General features: G+C 46.2%; 1 protein-coding gene across 2 annotated transcripts; it reads left to right on the forward strand.

Annotated features, from left to right (window-relative positions):
• The first annotated feature begins 360 nt into the window (after positions 1-360).
• On the forward strand, positions 361-15,564 carry MGST3 (microsomal glutathione S-transferase 3). 2 transcript variants are annotated; one of them, XM_053247103.1, is made up of 6 exons: positions 361-523; positions 3,371-3,494; positions 8,061-8,134; positions 9,456-9,513; positions 12,996-13,068; positions 15,353-15,564. In XM_053247103.1, the coding sequence occupies exons 2-6, from the start codon at positions 3,378-3,380 to the stop codon at positions 15,460-15,462; spliced, it is 432 nt and encodes a 143-aa protein (XP_053103078.1). In that variant the 5' UTR covers positions 361-523; positions 3,371-3,377; the 3' UTR covers positions 15,463-15,564. The 2 variants fall into 2 exon arrangements, with proteins under 2 accessions (XP_053103078.1, XP_053103079.1); XM_053247104.1 differs by having other exon boundaries at positions 385-541.

Genomic DNA, 15,564 nt, shown 5'->3' on the forward strand with positions numbered 1-15,564 from the left:
TGGGGCAATGACTGGCAAAAACTCGACAGCTGAGCCTCTCTCACACCGGCATGCAGTGGCAACCTTCAAACCTCTGGGGTTTGGGGGAAAGCCTGTAGCTCCTGATACAGAAATACAGGTGATGTTTTCCCTATCTCTTTATCTGTATGCCAGGAAAAGGACGACTTGCTTGTTTTTGGTTTCAGCATGCTGTTAAAAATTCAGAAGCAGATGTGCGAGGAGCTAGAAACTCTGGAACTGCAGAATATTTGAGGGGTGGTTTGTTTTTTAAGTGTGACTTGTTTATGCCATTTGCATCCCCATTGTTTTCAAGGGAAGCAATCTAGCAAGGAACAGCCCATAAGCTTGAAGGTGGCCTGCAACGTACTTCCGGCTGGGATGGGTCCTCCCTTGAGTCCGCCCCGCCGTGGGATGGTTCAGCCAGTCGCCGTAACGTTGCGTGCTCAGTTGCTGGAAGCTAAGTATAATCTGCGTCTTTTGCTTTCTTTGCTCCTGCTCAGCGTCTAGCTCGTGAGGAGCGGCGGTGAGTCTTGGCTCCAGGGTGCGTGCGGGGTAGGAGGGAAGGAGACTTTTCCGTGGGGCTTGTCTTTTGGTGGTGGCAGTACGGTGCGAGCTCCTTGGTTTTCTTTCAGCATCGCCCTTTTCCCCAGTGGGGCTCTTGCCCCGCCCAGTATGAGGCTGCGCAAATGTACATAACCAGCATGATGGCTGTGCACGCCCAACGTTTAAGGTCCGAAGTATGGTTTCAGCCTGGACCTTCGCACGAGCTCTGTAATTTGGGCTCGACCCTGCCTCATTTAAAGTCGGTACTAAAGAAGATCTTCCTGCTTTTACGGAGCTTAATCCCACCAGGCCTCTTTAGAACATACTCCTGGAGTGTGCAAAAGAGTTCTTGGAGATTGTCCAGAGAGTTTTTTGCCTACGGGTAGTAAGAACTAGCTGTTTGCAAACCCAAGTCTGTGGGAGAGATTTTCTGGAAAGAGGGTTAATTTCAGGGAGGCTAGAACTGGGAAACACCTATATTGGGCAGCAGTGATATAAGAAGGTGCTGAAAGGTAACATCTCATATTGCGTGGCAGGAGGCAATGGGAAATCCCTCCTGTGTTCTGCCAAAGAAAACCACATGGCTCTGTGGTCTCCAAGAGTCCACACTGACTAGATGGCACAACTTCACCTTTACAACTCCAGTATCGGTTCAGAAATGAATGATTACATGGGTCTGCCCTCCCTTTTGCCTCCTCTTTCCAAAGTTGTGCTTTGCCTGTGCTCTCTAAAGCATTTCTCCTCAACTACTAATCGTATTATTTAATTAACACTTTGCACATTTCTGAACATGATGACTCAGAAGTAAATCCCACTGAGTTCAGTAGGCCTTACTTCCAGATAGTAACCACCTTAAGTGGCACAGTGGGGAAATGCTTGACTAACAAGCAGAAGGTTGCCAGTTTGAATCCCTGCTGGTATGTTTCCCAGACTATGGGGAACACCTATATTGGGCAGCAGTGATACAGGAAGATGCTGAAAGGCATCATCTCATAATGTGTGGGAGATGGCAATGGTAAACCCCTCTTTTATTCTACTACAGGGCTTTGTGGTCGCCAGGAGTCAACACCAACTCGCTGGCACGCTTTACCTTTTACTCCTCCCCAACATTCAAAGGGGCAGCGATAGGGGACAGGAGACTGTCTGGCAGCCTCTTCTCATAACCTTTACCTCCTTTCAAGGCTGGTGAGGAGGCTGTGCAATGAGAAGATGCCTGCAAGCAGCCTCCTTTCTTTAACCCCACATTCCAAAGCTCATCGGTCAGGTGGGAGCATCCCCATCTGACTCTTGAAAGGGACTGGAATGCTGCTGGCCACATAAGAGGAGAGAGCTGCCTGTAGAAAGTTCTCACTGCCCCCATGGCACCTCTCCCCAAGGCTTTGAAGGGAGCAGCCCTACAGGGCTTTTGCAGTTATCTGGAAGGGTGCCTGCTGTGGGAGAAAAGAGAGCTGCCTATGGCTTTCTCTCCTCATGTGACGCCTCTTCCCAAAGGTCTGCAGGGCTCAGAATGGAAGTTCAGATCTGAGCCTTTTGCAAAGGCAACTCATGAGGCAGGAGGGTTGCAAGCGCACGCGCACACACACACCCCGCCTCACACAGCACCTCTGCAAATGGCTTTGCAGGGCTCAGAAACTTTCAGTCTATAAAAGCCATTTGCAAAGACACCTTACGAGGCAGGAGGGCTACCAAGATCCACCCCACTCGCATGGGGCCTTCAAGAACATCTCTTGCAGGACTAAGCTCTTGACCAGAGCCTTACAGAGCTCTGAACGTTTTCCACCAGAAGAGGGAAGGTTGCTGACCACCTTACCTCCACATGTGGCACCTTGGCACCACAGCTTCCCTCTACCTGGTGTCTGTAGCCATGGCCACAGCCATTCCTCATCCTCACTGCCTCCAGCTGCCCTCTGCCTGTGAAAAAGACTGAGGGCGGGGAAATTGGAGCAGCAGGAAATGTGTTTTAGCTCTTCCTGCTATTCCAACTTGCCCTCCCTCAGCCTTTTGCACAGGCAGAAGGTGGAAGGAGGCAGTGAGGAGGAAAAAAGGGCCAAGGCAGTGGCACCTTTTTTTAGGAGCGAGTGACAGTGGCACAGCCACAGGCATCCAGCCTGCTGCCTTTGCTAAGCTGTTGCCTGAGGCAACCACTTCGCCTCATTAGTGAGCCACCCCACCCCACCCCGTCCTTTGGAATAGGTCCAGACCAGCTAGGGTAGGGCTGCCTTGCCTTGTTCTGTTTTTAAAACGCTTGTCTTGTTGCTGCAAAGAATTATGTTGGCAGAATATTTGTATATACTTTGTGCCAACATGCAGTTTTAAACATTTGACCAGAAGTACTATGGAAACTGGTAAAACTAGCCTTGGAATTAATTCTCGGGGTCTCAAAAGGTCACTTTCACAACTGAGGAAAGTTATCAGTTAACCAGGTACAAAGTGCAGCTCATGATTCCATGCAAACTTTCTCTGCAGTATGAACTGAAATGAAGCTGTATCAGGGAGGACCTGAATTTGAAATCTAGACCTGCCCTGTTTCCACTTCTTTTTGTACTGGGTGCCTGCTTGAAGGCTTGCCTAGGATGGCTTCAGTTCCTTCATGCTGGGAATTACTTGTCATTTGGTTCTGTGTTGTGGTGGTGGTCTGCTTTGGTCTTCTGCTGCAGAGCTTCCAAACAACCTACACTGTAGCCTTTCTACTTGCTTGTTGTGTGTTAAATCCTTTTCCATTTACTCTGTCTCTATCTCTTAATACCAGAATGAATAATGCTTGCACATATTGGGGGATTCTTGTTTTCAGGTTGGGACTGATGCATCCTTGTTACTTTCTCCATAGTGCCAAGATGGTGGTTCTCTCCAAGGAATATGGCTATGTAATTCTTACCGGTGCTGCCAGTTTTGTCTTAATAACACACCTTGCAGTAAATGTGGGAAAGGCACGCAAGAAATTTAATGTGGAGGTGAGTATGGAGGGCCTGCGAATCCCCCTACCTAATGATGAGTCTTAGAGGTAGAAATAATAGCTTTTCATGAGCTGGAAAGAATGAGGGGCAATATTACAGCTTACACTATAATCCTGTTTGCATTTTATGTTCAATGCATATGCAGTTGGTCTGCAATGTATACACATAAGATCTAAACACATACATGTACAGTGAATTCATACTTTATGTTCAATGCACATATAGTAGTACACTTCCTATTTGCATCCTGCATTTGAGGGGGTGTATACCCAGATTTACTTTTAAAACTCGTATGCAATCTCTCACACAAAAACATGTAAGTGTGCACAGACGCTGTGTGCTCATACAATACAATGTCGGAATAGAGCTTATGTTTTAAGGGCAGATCAGTTTGAGTACAGCCATGATATTTCGGTCTGTGGTGTCACTGGGATTGCATTGTCGTGCAGTCTGTGCTGTGCTGTTTCTGCAAAGAATTAAAGAGGTCCAGTCGTCCACAATGCTGCTTCCTGCATCAGACCTCTGGAATGAGAGAGTATAAGCATAGCTTAATGAACACACAATCTCATGACACAAAATTGTGGAGCCCAGTACTACTAATAAAACTTTTCATCTTTCCCTCTTTTGTGTTAGCCCTCATTACCAGTGATCTGGGTTTTCTGGGGGGAAATGAAATCAGGAAATTTTCTGATTCCCTAAACCTACTTTCCTCTGATCTCTGAAGCATGGGGATTCTTGTAATTTCTGTACTCGGTGATGTAGAGCACTTTTTGTCTTCTCAGGGGCACTTCCATCTGATATTACTTCACAGGTTACATTGGAAAATGTATTGTGCTGATATTGGATATTGTGCTGATCAGAGGGGAGGGGAAGTATTGACTTCTGATGCTGCCTTCCTAGGTGTGGCTGGTTCAAATTTGGACCTGGCTAGTGAGCCAAGTCCAAATTTAGACTTGGCTCACTAGCCAGCCACTATTTCTGGTGGTCACCAATCCCCTCTCTTCCCTTTTTCTGGCATAAGGTCGGAGGTCTTAGGAGAGAAGCAGGTCTTCTGTCACTTGCACTGGTTTATGGAGATGGTAAGAAACAGTGTGAGCTCTCTCCTATTGCTTAGAAAGGATGTTACTTACCTTGTTAAAAATAGCAGTGGAAATGAGACCTCTGCTGAGGAGATCTATGTGGTGCAGGACGCTCACCAGAAGACTGGGGGAAGTCTTTACTGGCAAGCCAATTTGTAGAGGCCTGGCTACAGGTCTCCCTGCCCGCAGCCCTTTGAGGTTAGGAGAGAATGCCTGCTTCGATGAAACTGGCTAGAAACCTGTTCATCATTCTACAACTTGAAGGTTCTACAACTCTCATTATCCCTTACCACAAAGGCCATTGGAGATGGTGGGTATTGTAGTCAAACAATATCTGGGGACCCAAGCTTGGGAACCCCTGCTGATAGCAATGATAGCTAAAGGGTTTCTCAATGTTCAGAGGTAGTGTACCTCTGAATAGTAATGGCTTGGGATAAGCCACAGAGGAAGACTTTTCTCTTCATGCCCTCATCATGGACTTCCAGTAGGGGTGTGCACAGAACCAGTTTTCTCAGTTCGATTTGAATCCAAACTCGATTCGGCCTGGTTCTGGTAGGACCAGACCCAGTCTGGTTTGACTGCTGGACCGGTTCAAACCGGTTCGTGGGTCTACTGGTAGAGTGGAATCCAGTGAGGATTCCCCTTGGCCAATAAAATAGCAGGAGGGCTTCCTTAAGGCTAGAGAGGGGGTGGGAGGGGAGTCAGGGGTACTTAATTCAACTTGCTTCATTCTAGAGAAGGCCCGGAATGGGTGGGCTACTCTGGAGAGGTGGGTAGGTGTGGGAGCTGCTACTGCTGCAGCTGAAAATTGAGTTAAGTACCCCTGACTCCCGCCCCCTACTACTATTACTACTACCGCTCTTCAACTAAGCGAGCCACCTAATGGCTCAGCAGGGAAATGGCTTGATTAGCAAGCCAGAGGTTGCCAGTTCGAATCCCCGCTGGTACCTATATCAGGCAGCAGCGATATAGGAAGATGCTGAAAGGCATCTCATACTGCGGAGGGATATGGCAATGGTAAACCCCTCCTGTATTGTACCAAAGGCAACCACAGGGCTCTGTAGTCTCCAGGAGTTGAAACCGGCACACTTTACCTTACCTTCAACCAAAGTTCTTAAAGCGGTTTACATAGAAAAATAAATAATAAATAAATAAGATGGCTTCCTGTCCCAAAAGGGCTTACAATCTAAAAAGAAACATAAGGCTGACACCAGCAACAGCCACTGGAGGGATGCTGTGCTGGGGTTGAATAGGGCCAGTTGCTCTCCCCCGCTAAATAAAGAGAATCACCATTTTAAAAAGATGCCTCTTTGTTCAGTAAGTAGGGGTAACCCCTCTAGCCTTAGGGAAGCCCTGCTGCCCCTTTACTTGTAAAGGGGAATCCTCATTGGATTCCCTTTTGCTAGTAGAACCCCCTGAACTGATCTGAACCAGTCCAGTTTGAACACAAACTGGCTGAACTGGGCTGGTTCAGTTTGAATAGAGCCACTTCACACATCCCTAATTTCCAGCAGAATCTGGCTGACCACTGTTGGGAACAGTATGCTGGACTAAGTAGGCCTTTACTCTGTTCCAGTAGTTGCTTTTCTTGTGTTCTTATGGATTACACAGGCTGATCTGAAAGTGTCTGGTTCTGCCTTTTGGCATTGTGTGTGATTAGATAACTTTCTATCATTGAACTCTGATTTCCGCTCCCCTTCAAAATCCGGAAGAGTTTTGAGTCCTAAAGTGAGCCAGGATGTTCTAAAAGTTCCCACCACTGTCGGCATTATACATGTGTCTAGTAGTACAAGCAGACTTGCAGGCCTATTTAGAGCAGATCCTAATCTATTCTGGCCAGTTCCTGCAGTCCTCAGCTTCTAGTGTGTGTGTGTGTGTGTGTGTGTGTGTGTGTGTGTGTGTGTGTCTTCAGAAGCAAGCGTGCTCTGGACTAGAAAAGGGGGAAGAGAGAATGAGCAAGTTTCCAGGGATCTTTTCCATGGAGTAAAAGTCAGAGGAAGGGAGCATTTCCCAAGCAAAAGTGCTCCTCTGCTGCCATTGGAGGCCTTTGGCACTGCAGTTGGGAAGAGGGCCAAAGGGCGTATCTGCTCAACTCTCAGTCTGATGAGTCAGAAGCCTGACTAATGGGCTTAACTAAGAACAGCTGGAGGTGGGCTTGCAAGCACTTCTCCAGGCATGGTTTCTCAGGAAGTGGCTAAAGGGCCTCACAACCCCAAGACTGGCAAACACCATTTCCCTAGAGTGTCTCCTCCTGGTGCTCTTTAGACTGTTATGGGTACTGTGCATGTTTATAGTCAGAATATGCTTTCTGGACAAGTTCAAAGGAGAAAGCAACCATGATGTGAAGAGTGGTTTTTTAAAAAAAATTATTCTTAGTTTTTTTTTTTCCCCTTGACAGTTTTTGGTTTGTTTGAACTTTTTAGCCTTACTAAACTATTGCTTGAATATTGAATTGAATATTGCTTGAATTTGGAAACGCAATGTTTTTGTGTTCCTGGTTTTTGTTAGGGCTTTGCCATGGGGTAGTTGCTCAGGGGGCAGCACTCTTGCTGCAACTCACTAAGGAAAGGAAAGCCTCTCCCTGTGCCTCTGTAGTTAATACATTCCTACTGCCAACCAAGCAAAGTAGTAGGCAAGGGAGGGATGAAGGAAACAGCAGCCCCCTGTGGGAATGTTCAGAAAGTGAATTCATAAGGCCTGGCTTGGTCTGAGCTTGGATGATGATGAGCCACTAATTTGTGGGGGGTGGGGTAGGGGCAGGATGGGTGTTGCCAAGAGAAGGCATCTGGGTATGGGACAGGATATACCCCATGCTGCTTAGGGTGCCAAGATAGCACCCTGTCTAGTTAATGTGGTGTGGAAGTGCTTGGTACTTCTGAGTTCATCATGCCTTTATGTCAAGGAACTGGTTTTGTTGCTTTCCAGTTATGTCATTCTGGGACATGCTGGCCTTGGCTAGAGCAGGATTTTAGCTGGTTCACAATCTCCTTTAAGTACTGCTTGGCAAGGTCCCAAAGAGGCAAGGCAGCTTCACAAGGCAACTGGCGTAAGATAGTAGCTCTTTGTCACCATGCCTATGGTATGAAAGGCTAAGCCATGAGATGCATATGTTGAACAAACAAGACAGTTCAGCTGAAATACCCCATCTCTGAGACAGCCAGATTCTTGCCAAACAACTGAATTTAAGATTGTGTTCTCAGGGAAATCACTGTGGGAAAGTCCTCTATAGTAGAAGTCAGTCCAAATACACCTAAAATTGTATTCATAGCAAATGTGTGTCTTCAACCAGATGCATGATGTAAGCCTGATAAGTACATGCACCAGAAAGTCAGTGCTAGCCATTGTTCCCTGCAATGTGTGTATACATGAGTAATAATGCATTTGCCATTATGTAGTATGCAAAGTATCCTCCAATTCTACAAGGCTCCTCAGTTCATGAGAATGGATACCTACTAACTGTTTCCCCCCACTCCTCCATCAACAGTACCCAACCATGTACAGTACTGACCCTGAACATGGGCACATTTTCAACTGTATTCAGAGGGCACACCAGAACACGTGAGTAGTCGCTTGCTTTTCTCAGTCATATGGCGAATGTAATTTGGGCCTGAGTGCTTCTTGTGCTGTTCATGATGCCATTGCTCACTCATAGAGAATCTGCTTTGGATGCAGAAGGTCCCAGTTTCAATCCCTGGCATCTCCAGGTAGGGCTGAGAGTTGGAGAGCTGCTGCCAGTCAGTGCAGACAGTACTGAGCTAGATGGACCAATAGTCGGGCTTGCTATAAAGCAGCCTCCTATGTTTGTGTATTGGAAAAGAATGTGAAAAGGCTGAGTTGTAGGCTGACAGTTGTGATGCAGTCTACAGGTGGTGAGTCTCTGCACTCCTGGATACAAATAGGACACAGGTTACAGGTAACAAAGTGATCCTTGCAGTGTGCCTGAAAACACACAAGAGGGAAATGCACATTTTAAGTGGCTGTGCCAAACCGTGGGCTGTCCACTCTGCATGTCTCATTTCTCTGTTGTGGAATACAGCCAAAGAGTTATGTGCGGGGTGAGTGCTGCAATTGCCACGGTGGAATGGGGCTTATGCAAAAGTTAGTCAAGGGCCACAGAATCCTGGGGCATTTCTAGATCTTGGAAGGGAAAAGGTGCTGCAGTGTTCTGCCAAGAAGGTTGAAAGGAAAACAGAGGGTAATAGAGCATCCATCCAAGGCTTTGCCTTCTGTGTGTCATGTTGTCTGCATGCCTTCCATGCCCCACCTCCCATCTTGTAACGTCCATTCTTTTTTCTCCTGTTTATATAAGTCCTTAATATTCTGCTCTAATGGTGGTTATGTTTTGTTGGCGTGAGTCACCCAAACAGCATTGTGCTGTAGGGGTGGGATCTAAATATTTTAAATAAAGCCTCTCATCTGTGGGGGCAGGGAGGAAGCACTATAAGGTGTCTGTGCAATACAGCATGTAGCTTCCTTACCACATGTGGGAACTTGTATACGTATCCCAGGGCTGCACAGCTTCAGCCTTCCTACAGATGCTGGGCTATAACTCCCATAATCCCTGATCATTGGAAACTGGCTGGAGATGATGGGAGTTGTAGTCCAAAAACAGCTGAGGGTGTAAGTTGTGTAGCCCTGATGTATCCACAACAACCTGATGGGGCTGGATATGTTTGCTTTTGCCCATTTGGGGTAGGATCATTGCAAGCATACTAAGGTTATTCAGGTACAGCTGGAAACAGTTCCCTGTTTTCCTTGAGTTATTTCATGGTCCCGATCTGAGCAAGAAAGGTTGGTGGGAATGTAGTGGGGGGTGGGGAGACTCTAGATTTACACTGTTCCAGGTTTCTCTAAGAAACCTTTGTTTCTGTATTTTCAGGCTGGAAATGTACTCTCCCTACCTGTTCTTTCTTGCCATCGGTGGAGTCTACCACCCAGTAAGTACCAAACACTGGACCAGTGTTCCCCCTAACAGGGATTCTCAGATGTTGTTACAATTCCCAGAATCCCCAGCTGCAATAGCTTTTGCTTGGGGAATTCTGGGAGCTGTAGTCAACAACATCTGGGAATCTCGGTTAGAGGGAACACTGTTCTGGACTGCATTTGATGACACCTGTTCAACAGGACTCGTTGCCTTTTGTTTAGCTCAATACTACTTTTTTTCAGCAAAGCGAATATGTGCCTTTCGAGCCCGAGACAATTGGTTCCCTCTCCCACCCATTTCCTCAGAGCTAAACTTTCCCACCCTTTCCCACCATCAGCATGGGATTCTGCATGTGTGCGGAATCTAATGTCCAACATAGAACTTCGCCTCCTGAGCATCTGTTTCTTTTTGCAAAGAAGAAAGGTCTTCTTCCTCTTAACATTGTAGAGTAAATATGAGGGCAGAAGCTGGTGAAATCTCTGTAGCCGCAGCAGGTTGGGGCTGGTCCAAAATGCTAGTAGTTTGGGGATATGTGTTTTTTGCCTTCTCAACTGTTTTGCCCTTCTGCATAACCACTGTTCTCTGATATCCCCTTGATAGTCCTTCAGGCCCATCTCTTTCCTTTTCCTCTTGCCAAAAGCACAGAAATGGAATGAATTGTGCCCCAAATGCATTTGGTTATTTTGCATCAACTCTGTTGCCTTGATGTGATGGTTCCGTTTTGGGTGGAGTGTAAAGTGCATGTAGAAACACTGGCTAGGGAAAGCAAACGTGTTTTTTTGTTTAATTAAAATGTTTATACCCCTTGCCTACAGTACACTAATGCCTGGAGTGACTCACAACATTAATAAAACAGATACACTGTAAAATAAGACTAATAAAGTTAAACAAGTTAACATACCAGGCTAAAACTACATTTAATTTTTAAAAAAGTTTTGAATTTGAAGTTATTTAAAAAGCTAAAAAGTGAGAACTATAAAAACTAAAGAACCTACCAGATATTAGCTGGAGACAAAACGTTTAAAAGCCTCTTTTAAAAGATGTGTGTTTAATTGTTTTTTTAAAACACTGAGGGGAAAAAGCATGGTGGAGCCAGGGGCAGAGCCACCATTGGGCCAACGGGTTCAAAGAAACTGGGCCGCCAACCAGTCAGGAGCCGCGAGAGCGGCCCCGATACGCCCACCCATGTCTGAGGCGGGGACGTATTCAGGGAGCCGAAGAAAGGGCCTGGGTGAGGGAAAGACGGATTTCGAGCCGAGCCAGGGGGACCGGTCGGGTGGGGTGGGAGAAGGCGCTGCACAACTCCAGGCAGCGAGAGCAGGAGCGGGGCACTCAGCCGTCGGGGGAAGCCAGCGAGGAGCCGGGAGCAACCCCCTGGAGAGGCAGGAGAAAGTGGGGGCCCTGCGCAGCCAAATCTCCGTTGGGCTGTCTGGGGAGGAGGGAGACCGGGCAGGCGCGCGGGCACTGACCTCGATGGGGCTGACAGGCGTGGAGGAAAGGGGGTAGGAGGCTAGTTTAGCTCCCGAGCGGGGGCAGTGCGGCCCCTTCGGGAGCTAAACTAAGGCTGGCGCTGCATTTGCAGCACCAGCCAGGAGCGACTCTTCCCTGCAAGGGCAGGGAAGAGTAACTCCTGGCTGCGCGTTGCAAACACAGCGCCAGCCTAACTAGCTCCTGAAGGGGCCGCATGGCCCCTTCAGGAGCTAAAAGACTAGCAGTGCCTTTGCAACGCAGCCCAGGAGCGGCTCTTCCCTGCAGGGAAGAGCCGTTCCTGGGCTGCGCTGCAAAAGCACTGCCAGCCTTCGTTTAACTGCCAGAGGGTCCACGTGGCCCCTTTGGCAGTTAAAGGGCAACTCCCGGCCGAACGGAGCCTCAAGGCTCTGTTCAGCCAGACCACGTCCCCGCATCTGATGTCAGACGCAGGGGCGGAGTCAGCGGGGCTGCGGCGGTGGCTGCACACAGGCCACCGGTGGACCTGCTCTGCCATTGGGTGGAGCTCTTTGAGGAGGGCATTCCAAAGCCAAGGGGCCACAACTGAAAAAACCATATCTCTGGTCCCTGCCAACCATATCTCTGGTCCCTGCCAACCATATCTCTGGTAGTGGCAGGACCATGAGTAGAGCCTGAGATGACAGGTGGAGGGCTCTAACAGGTTCATATAGGTGAATGCAACAGGTACCCCAAGCCATGTAGGTCAAGACCAGCACCTTGAATCTAGCCCGGAAGCAGACTGGAAACCAATGAAGCTGCCGCAGGATGGGTATGGTGCTCATGAAGCAACTTGCGCCCATGAGCATCCTTGCAGCAGCGTTCTGGACCAACTGAAGCTTCCAAACCATCTTCAAGGGCAGCCCTTGAGGATAGTTTGAGTAACTACTGACTGCATTCAGTATTCCAGACAGAAAGCAGGATTTCTGCTTCCTCTAGCTTGCAATATTCCCCAGTAGTGGTAGTATTGTAGCAGCTTCAACTAGTAAAGCATAATTTAAGATACCTTAATTTAGATATATTTCAATAAATTTTGCATCCCCTCACCCCACACTGTAAAATTGGATTTGGGGTTGGACCAATGTTTCAACTCGAAACAGAGAATTATATCATTAAAATAGCAACTTTCATTGTGGTCTCCTGATGCTCAAGGGAGATATTGCATTATACTGTGTGTTACATCTCTCTGGCATTATTAAAATGGGTGCAGAGAATTAGTATCTTTAGGCAGAGAATTGTGCCCTGAACATATGCACCAAATTCTATTCTAAATATTGCATAACATCCATCCAAAAGGGATGCCAAATGGGCAAGTTAAACAGAGGTTAATAAAGCACACTTTTGCAAGGCCAATAGTTCCAGATGCCACATTGCAATATGCTGTGCACTTTTCTTCTCCCTCTTTTGAAAATGTGTGGTGGTTGAGCTGGGGTTTGAACATGAAATGTAGAACTATAGCGCCGTGGGAGAACTCTGTAATGAAGATTGTATCATCATAAAGCTTGAAAATTGTATTAATCATAAAATCAAGATCAATTTGTCTTACTGGTATGAAATACTACATGGAAAGTTACCTTGTGAAGAGTGTCGTCTGACCTAATTCCAGAAAATTCTCAAACAGTGGCTAAGTTGGCACTCTCAGCCCATCACTGAAGCTGAACAACAATGGACTATTTGTATACCTAGCTTAGTAGTATAGAGCCACAGTGGTGGTGGGACACTGCCTTTCCTCCATATTGCAGTCGGGTCTATTAAATAGAAACCAGTCAGTTCCATCCTTTTGGTTTACAGTTCTTGTGATGCCTAATGACCAAAGTGAACAGCTTGGAGAAAGGAAAATACATGTTTTGAGCACCTGCTGTAATATTTGGACATGGTGTCTGGAGTGAAGGATCTGACCACTAGGCCACAAGTAATCCCTTTGAACAACTTTTTGGTTAACACCTGGTGAACTAGAACCAGCACCAGTCTTCTTTATGTGCACTAGATCTGTTGCTGTTTTCTTTCCAGCGTGTTGCTACGGGGCTTGGTGCCTCATGGATCATTGGAAGATTGCTCTATGCGTATGGCTATTACACAGGAGGTGAGTCTTTGACTGGAAACTGCAATATGTTAATTAGGTGCCACACTGCATACATCTGACTATTTGTGTTAAATCCTAGCTGGATTGATCTTTTTTCAAACTCTGCCTTCTGGTCCTATATACTTCCATCCAGAATGCAAGGGCTGAGATATAAAGCATGCCACTGGAGTTAAGGGCAGTGATACCTATATCAAGGGACTGTCTTGTGTTTCTCTCCCTGCCTCCCCTTCTCACTCAGAGTAGGAAGTTCTTTCTAGATTTAAAAAATAAATGGGCAAAAGGAAAAAATCCAGTGGGTTTTTACCTGATTATCCAATTTGCTTTCAAGAGCCAAGTACACACCTCCCCAAATCCTGCAAGTTATCTCCAGCACCTACTGAAACTGCTTCAGTGCATGGATAGGGACAGAATAGAACAAGCTGCTAGCGCTTTCTGGTCAGTTGCCAGGGAAGCACTTTACCTATGTGTTGTATGGAAAGTAGAAGAAGGGCCAGTTCTCCTGAGTGAGTGAAGCAGCTGGCCACTAATAATGGTGGTTTGTTGAATTTGCTTGCTGAGCTTCTTGTGGCAAGGTTTTTAACGTGGCTGCTCCAGACCCTGAGTTGCAAAATCTACTGCACTTTGTCCTAGAGCCTAGCTTCTTGTTTGGTATCTGATGGCGTGTGCCTGGGGAATGGGACAGAAAAGCAACTGTGTAAAACAAAATATGTAAGAATCTCACATTGGTGGTTTGAGAGAGCCATATGGGCAAAAACCGCATGGAGAAGCCTGTCCTATGTAGAAAGCAGCACCATGAAAAACTAGTGGCGACTTGTTACAGTGCAGGCAGTTATGTCCTGCAGAGACTGCTATTCAGCTTGCTTTTGGAAGCTCTTGGTGGACAGCTCAAAAGAGAGGCTCTTGGCAACAAATGTAGCTGGGATGTCAGTTGTCCACTATTTGTTCCAGTGATAAGCCTTGTAAACTAGGAATGTGCATACACTGGCAGACAGCCAGTTTGGTGGCAGTGGGGTTACCTTTAAGGACCAGGGAGGTTGAGGATCAGATCTCGAGGTTTGAGAAAGAGCTGTGTGAAAATGATGAAAAATTAGTTTCTAAAATGTATAAGCTCTTGCTTTTGGAGGAGACAAGAGATGAAGTGGTTAAAACGACTATGGTAAAATGGGCTCAAGATGTGGGGTGCAACATAGAAATGGCAGCCTGGGAAAAATTATGGAAAACTGATTTAAAGTTTACTGCATGTTATGTTTTAAAAGAAAATTATTATAAAATGATGTATAGGTGGTATTTAACACCAAAAAAACTGGCATTAATGTATAAAAATGTTTCAAACAAATGTTGGAAATGTGGACACTCTGAAGGAACCTTTTTTCATATGTGGTGGACTTGTAGGAAGGCTAAAGCATTTTGGGACATGAGATATGATGAGTTAAAGAAAATATTTAAAATGACATTTCCTAAGAAGCCAGAATCCTTCCTGCTGGGAATAACACAAGGAGTGTTTTCTACAACTAATTTAACATTCTTTATGTACGCTACCACGGCGGCCAGAATAATATATGCCCAGAAATGGAAGAGCAATGAACTGCCTTCAAAAGAAGATTGACTGATAAAAATTTTGGAATTTGCGGAGATGGCAAAACTTACAGTACTGATAAGAGATCAAAATTTAGAATGTTTTAAAGAAGATTGGAAACCATTCTTATTGTATTAAAAGAACTATTTTCCTAATATTGATTTTACAACAGGGTTTGAAATTTAGTAATATTAGCAGGTTGAGTAGATTAAAATTGTGTTTGTAAGGTTTAAATCTATGTTTTGAATTATTATTATTATAGCAAGGGTTAATTATATAGTTGGTGATTCACGAGGAGGTGTGAGCGGGAAGTCCATATTTGTTTAAAGTGTTGTGTGTGATTATTGTTAAAATAAATAAAATTTTAATTTAAAAAAGAAAAGGACCAGGGAGGGTGCTTGGCCACCTCCCTCCACTGCATTTCCCCTGCTGGCACTGCGTCCAAAATTGCTGGCGTGGGGGTCGCAGTATACCCTCTTGCCACCCTGGTCAGTGTCAGACCGGAAGTGGTCAGTGCACATGCACGCTGGTGGGGGAAGCACAGCGGGGTGTAGGGGTGGTGATGGTGGTAAGAGCACCCTCCCTGCTCATTAGAGGTAACCCGCCCCTGCCGCAAAACTGGCTGAACAGCTGAACTGATTTGGAGGTCCGGAAAAGGACCCCTGAACCTGCTTGTGCACATCCCTAACGTAAACCTTTCCCTTGCAGATCCCAAGAAACGATCCCGAGGAGTCCTTGGTTCAGTTTCACTCCTTGGCTTGGCAGCAACAACCCTGTACTCGGCTTTCCAGCACCTCGGCTGGGTATGCAGTGACTAAATATGCCCTCCATAGTGCACTGAGAAGTCACTAGGGCCTTTTCAATAATGAAATTTCCAATGTAATTAGCTTTTTAAAAAATAAAAACCCAAGTGAATTGCT

The sequence above is a fragment of the Hemicordylus capensis genome, chromosome 4 (assembly GCF_027244095.1).
Source record: "Hemicordylus capensis ecotype Gifberg chromosome 4, rHemCap1.1.pri, whole genome shotgun sequence".
Taxonomy (NCBI): domain Eukaryota; kingdom Metazoa; phylum Chordata; class Lepidosauria; order Squamata; family Cordylidae; genus Hemicordylus; species Hemicordylus capensis.

Coding starts and splice junctions, on each gene's coding strand:
- MGST3 (XM_053247103.1), top strand. CDS start 3,378: ATGGTGGTTCTCTCCAAGGAATATGGCTATGTAATTCTTACCGGTGCT. Junction 8,135..9,455: donor CAGAGGGCACACCAGAACAC/GTGAGTAGTCGC, acceptor CTGTATTTTCAG/GCTGGAAATGTACTCTCCCT. Junction 13,069..15,352: donor GTATGGCTATTACACAGGAG/GTGAGTCTTTGA, acceptor TTTCCCTTGCAG/ATCCCAAGAAACGATCCCGA.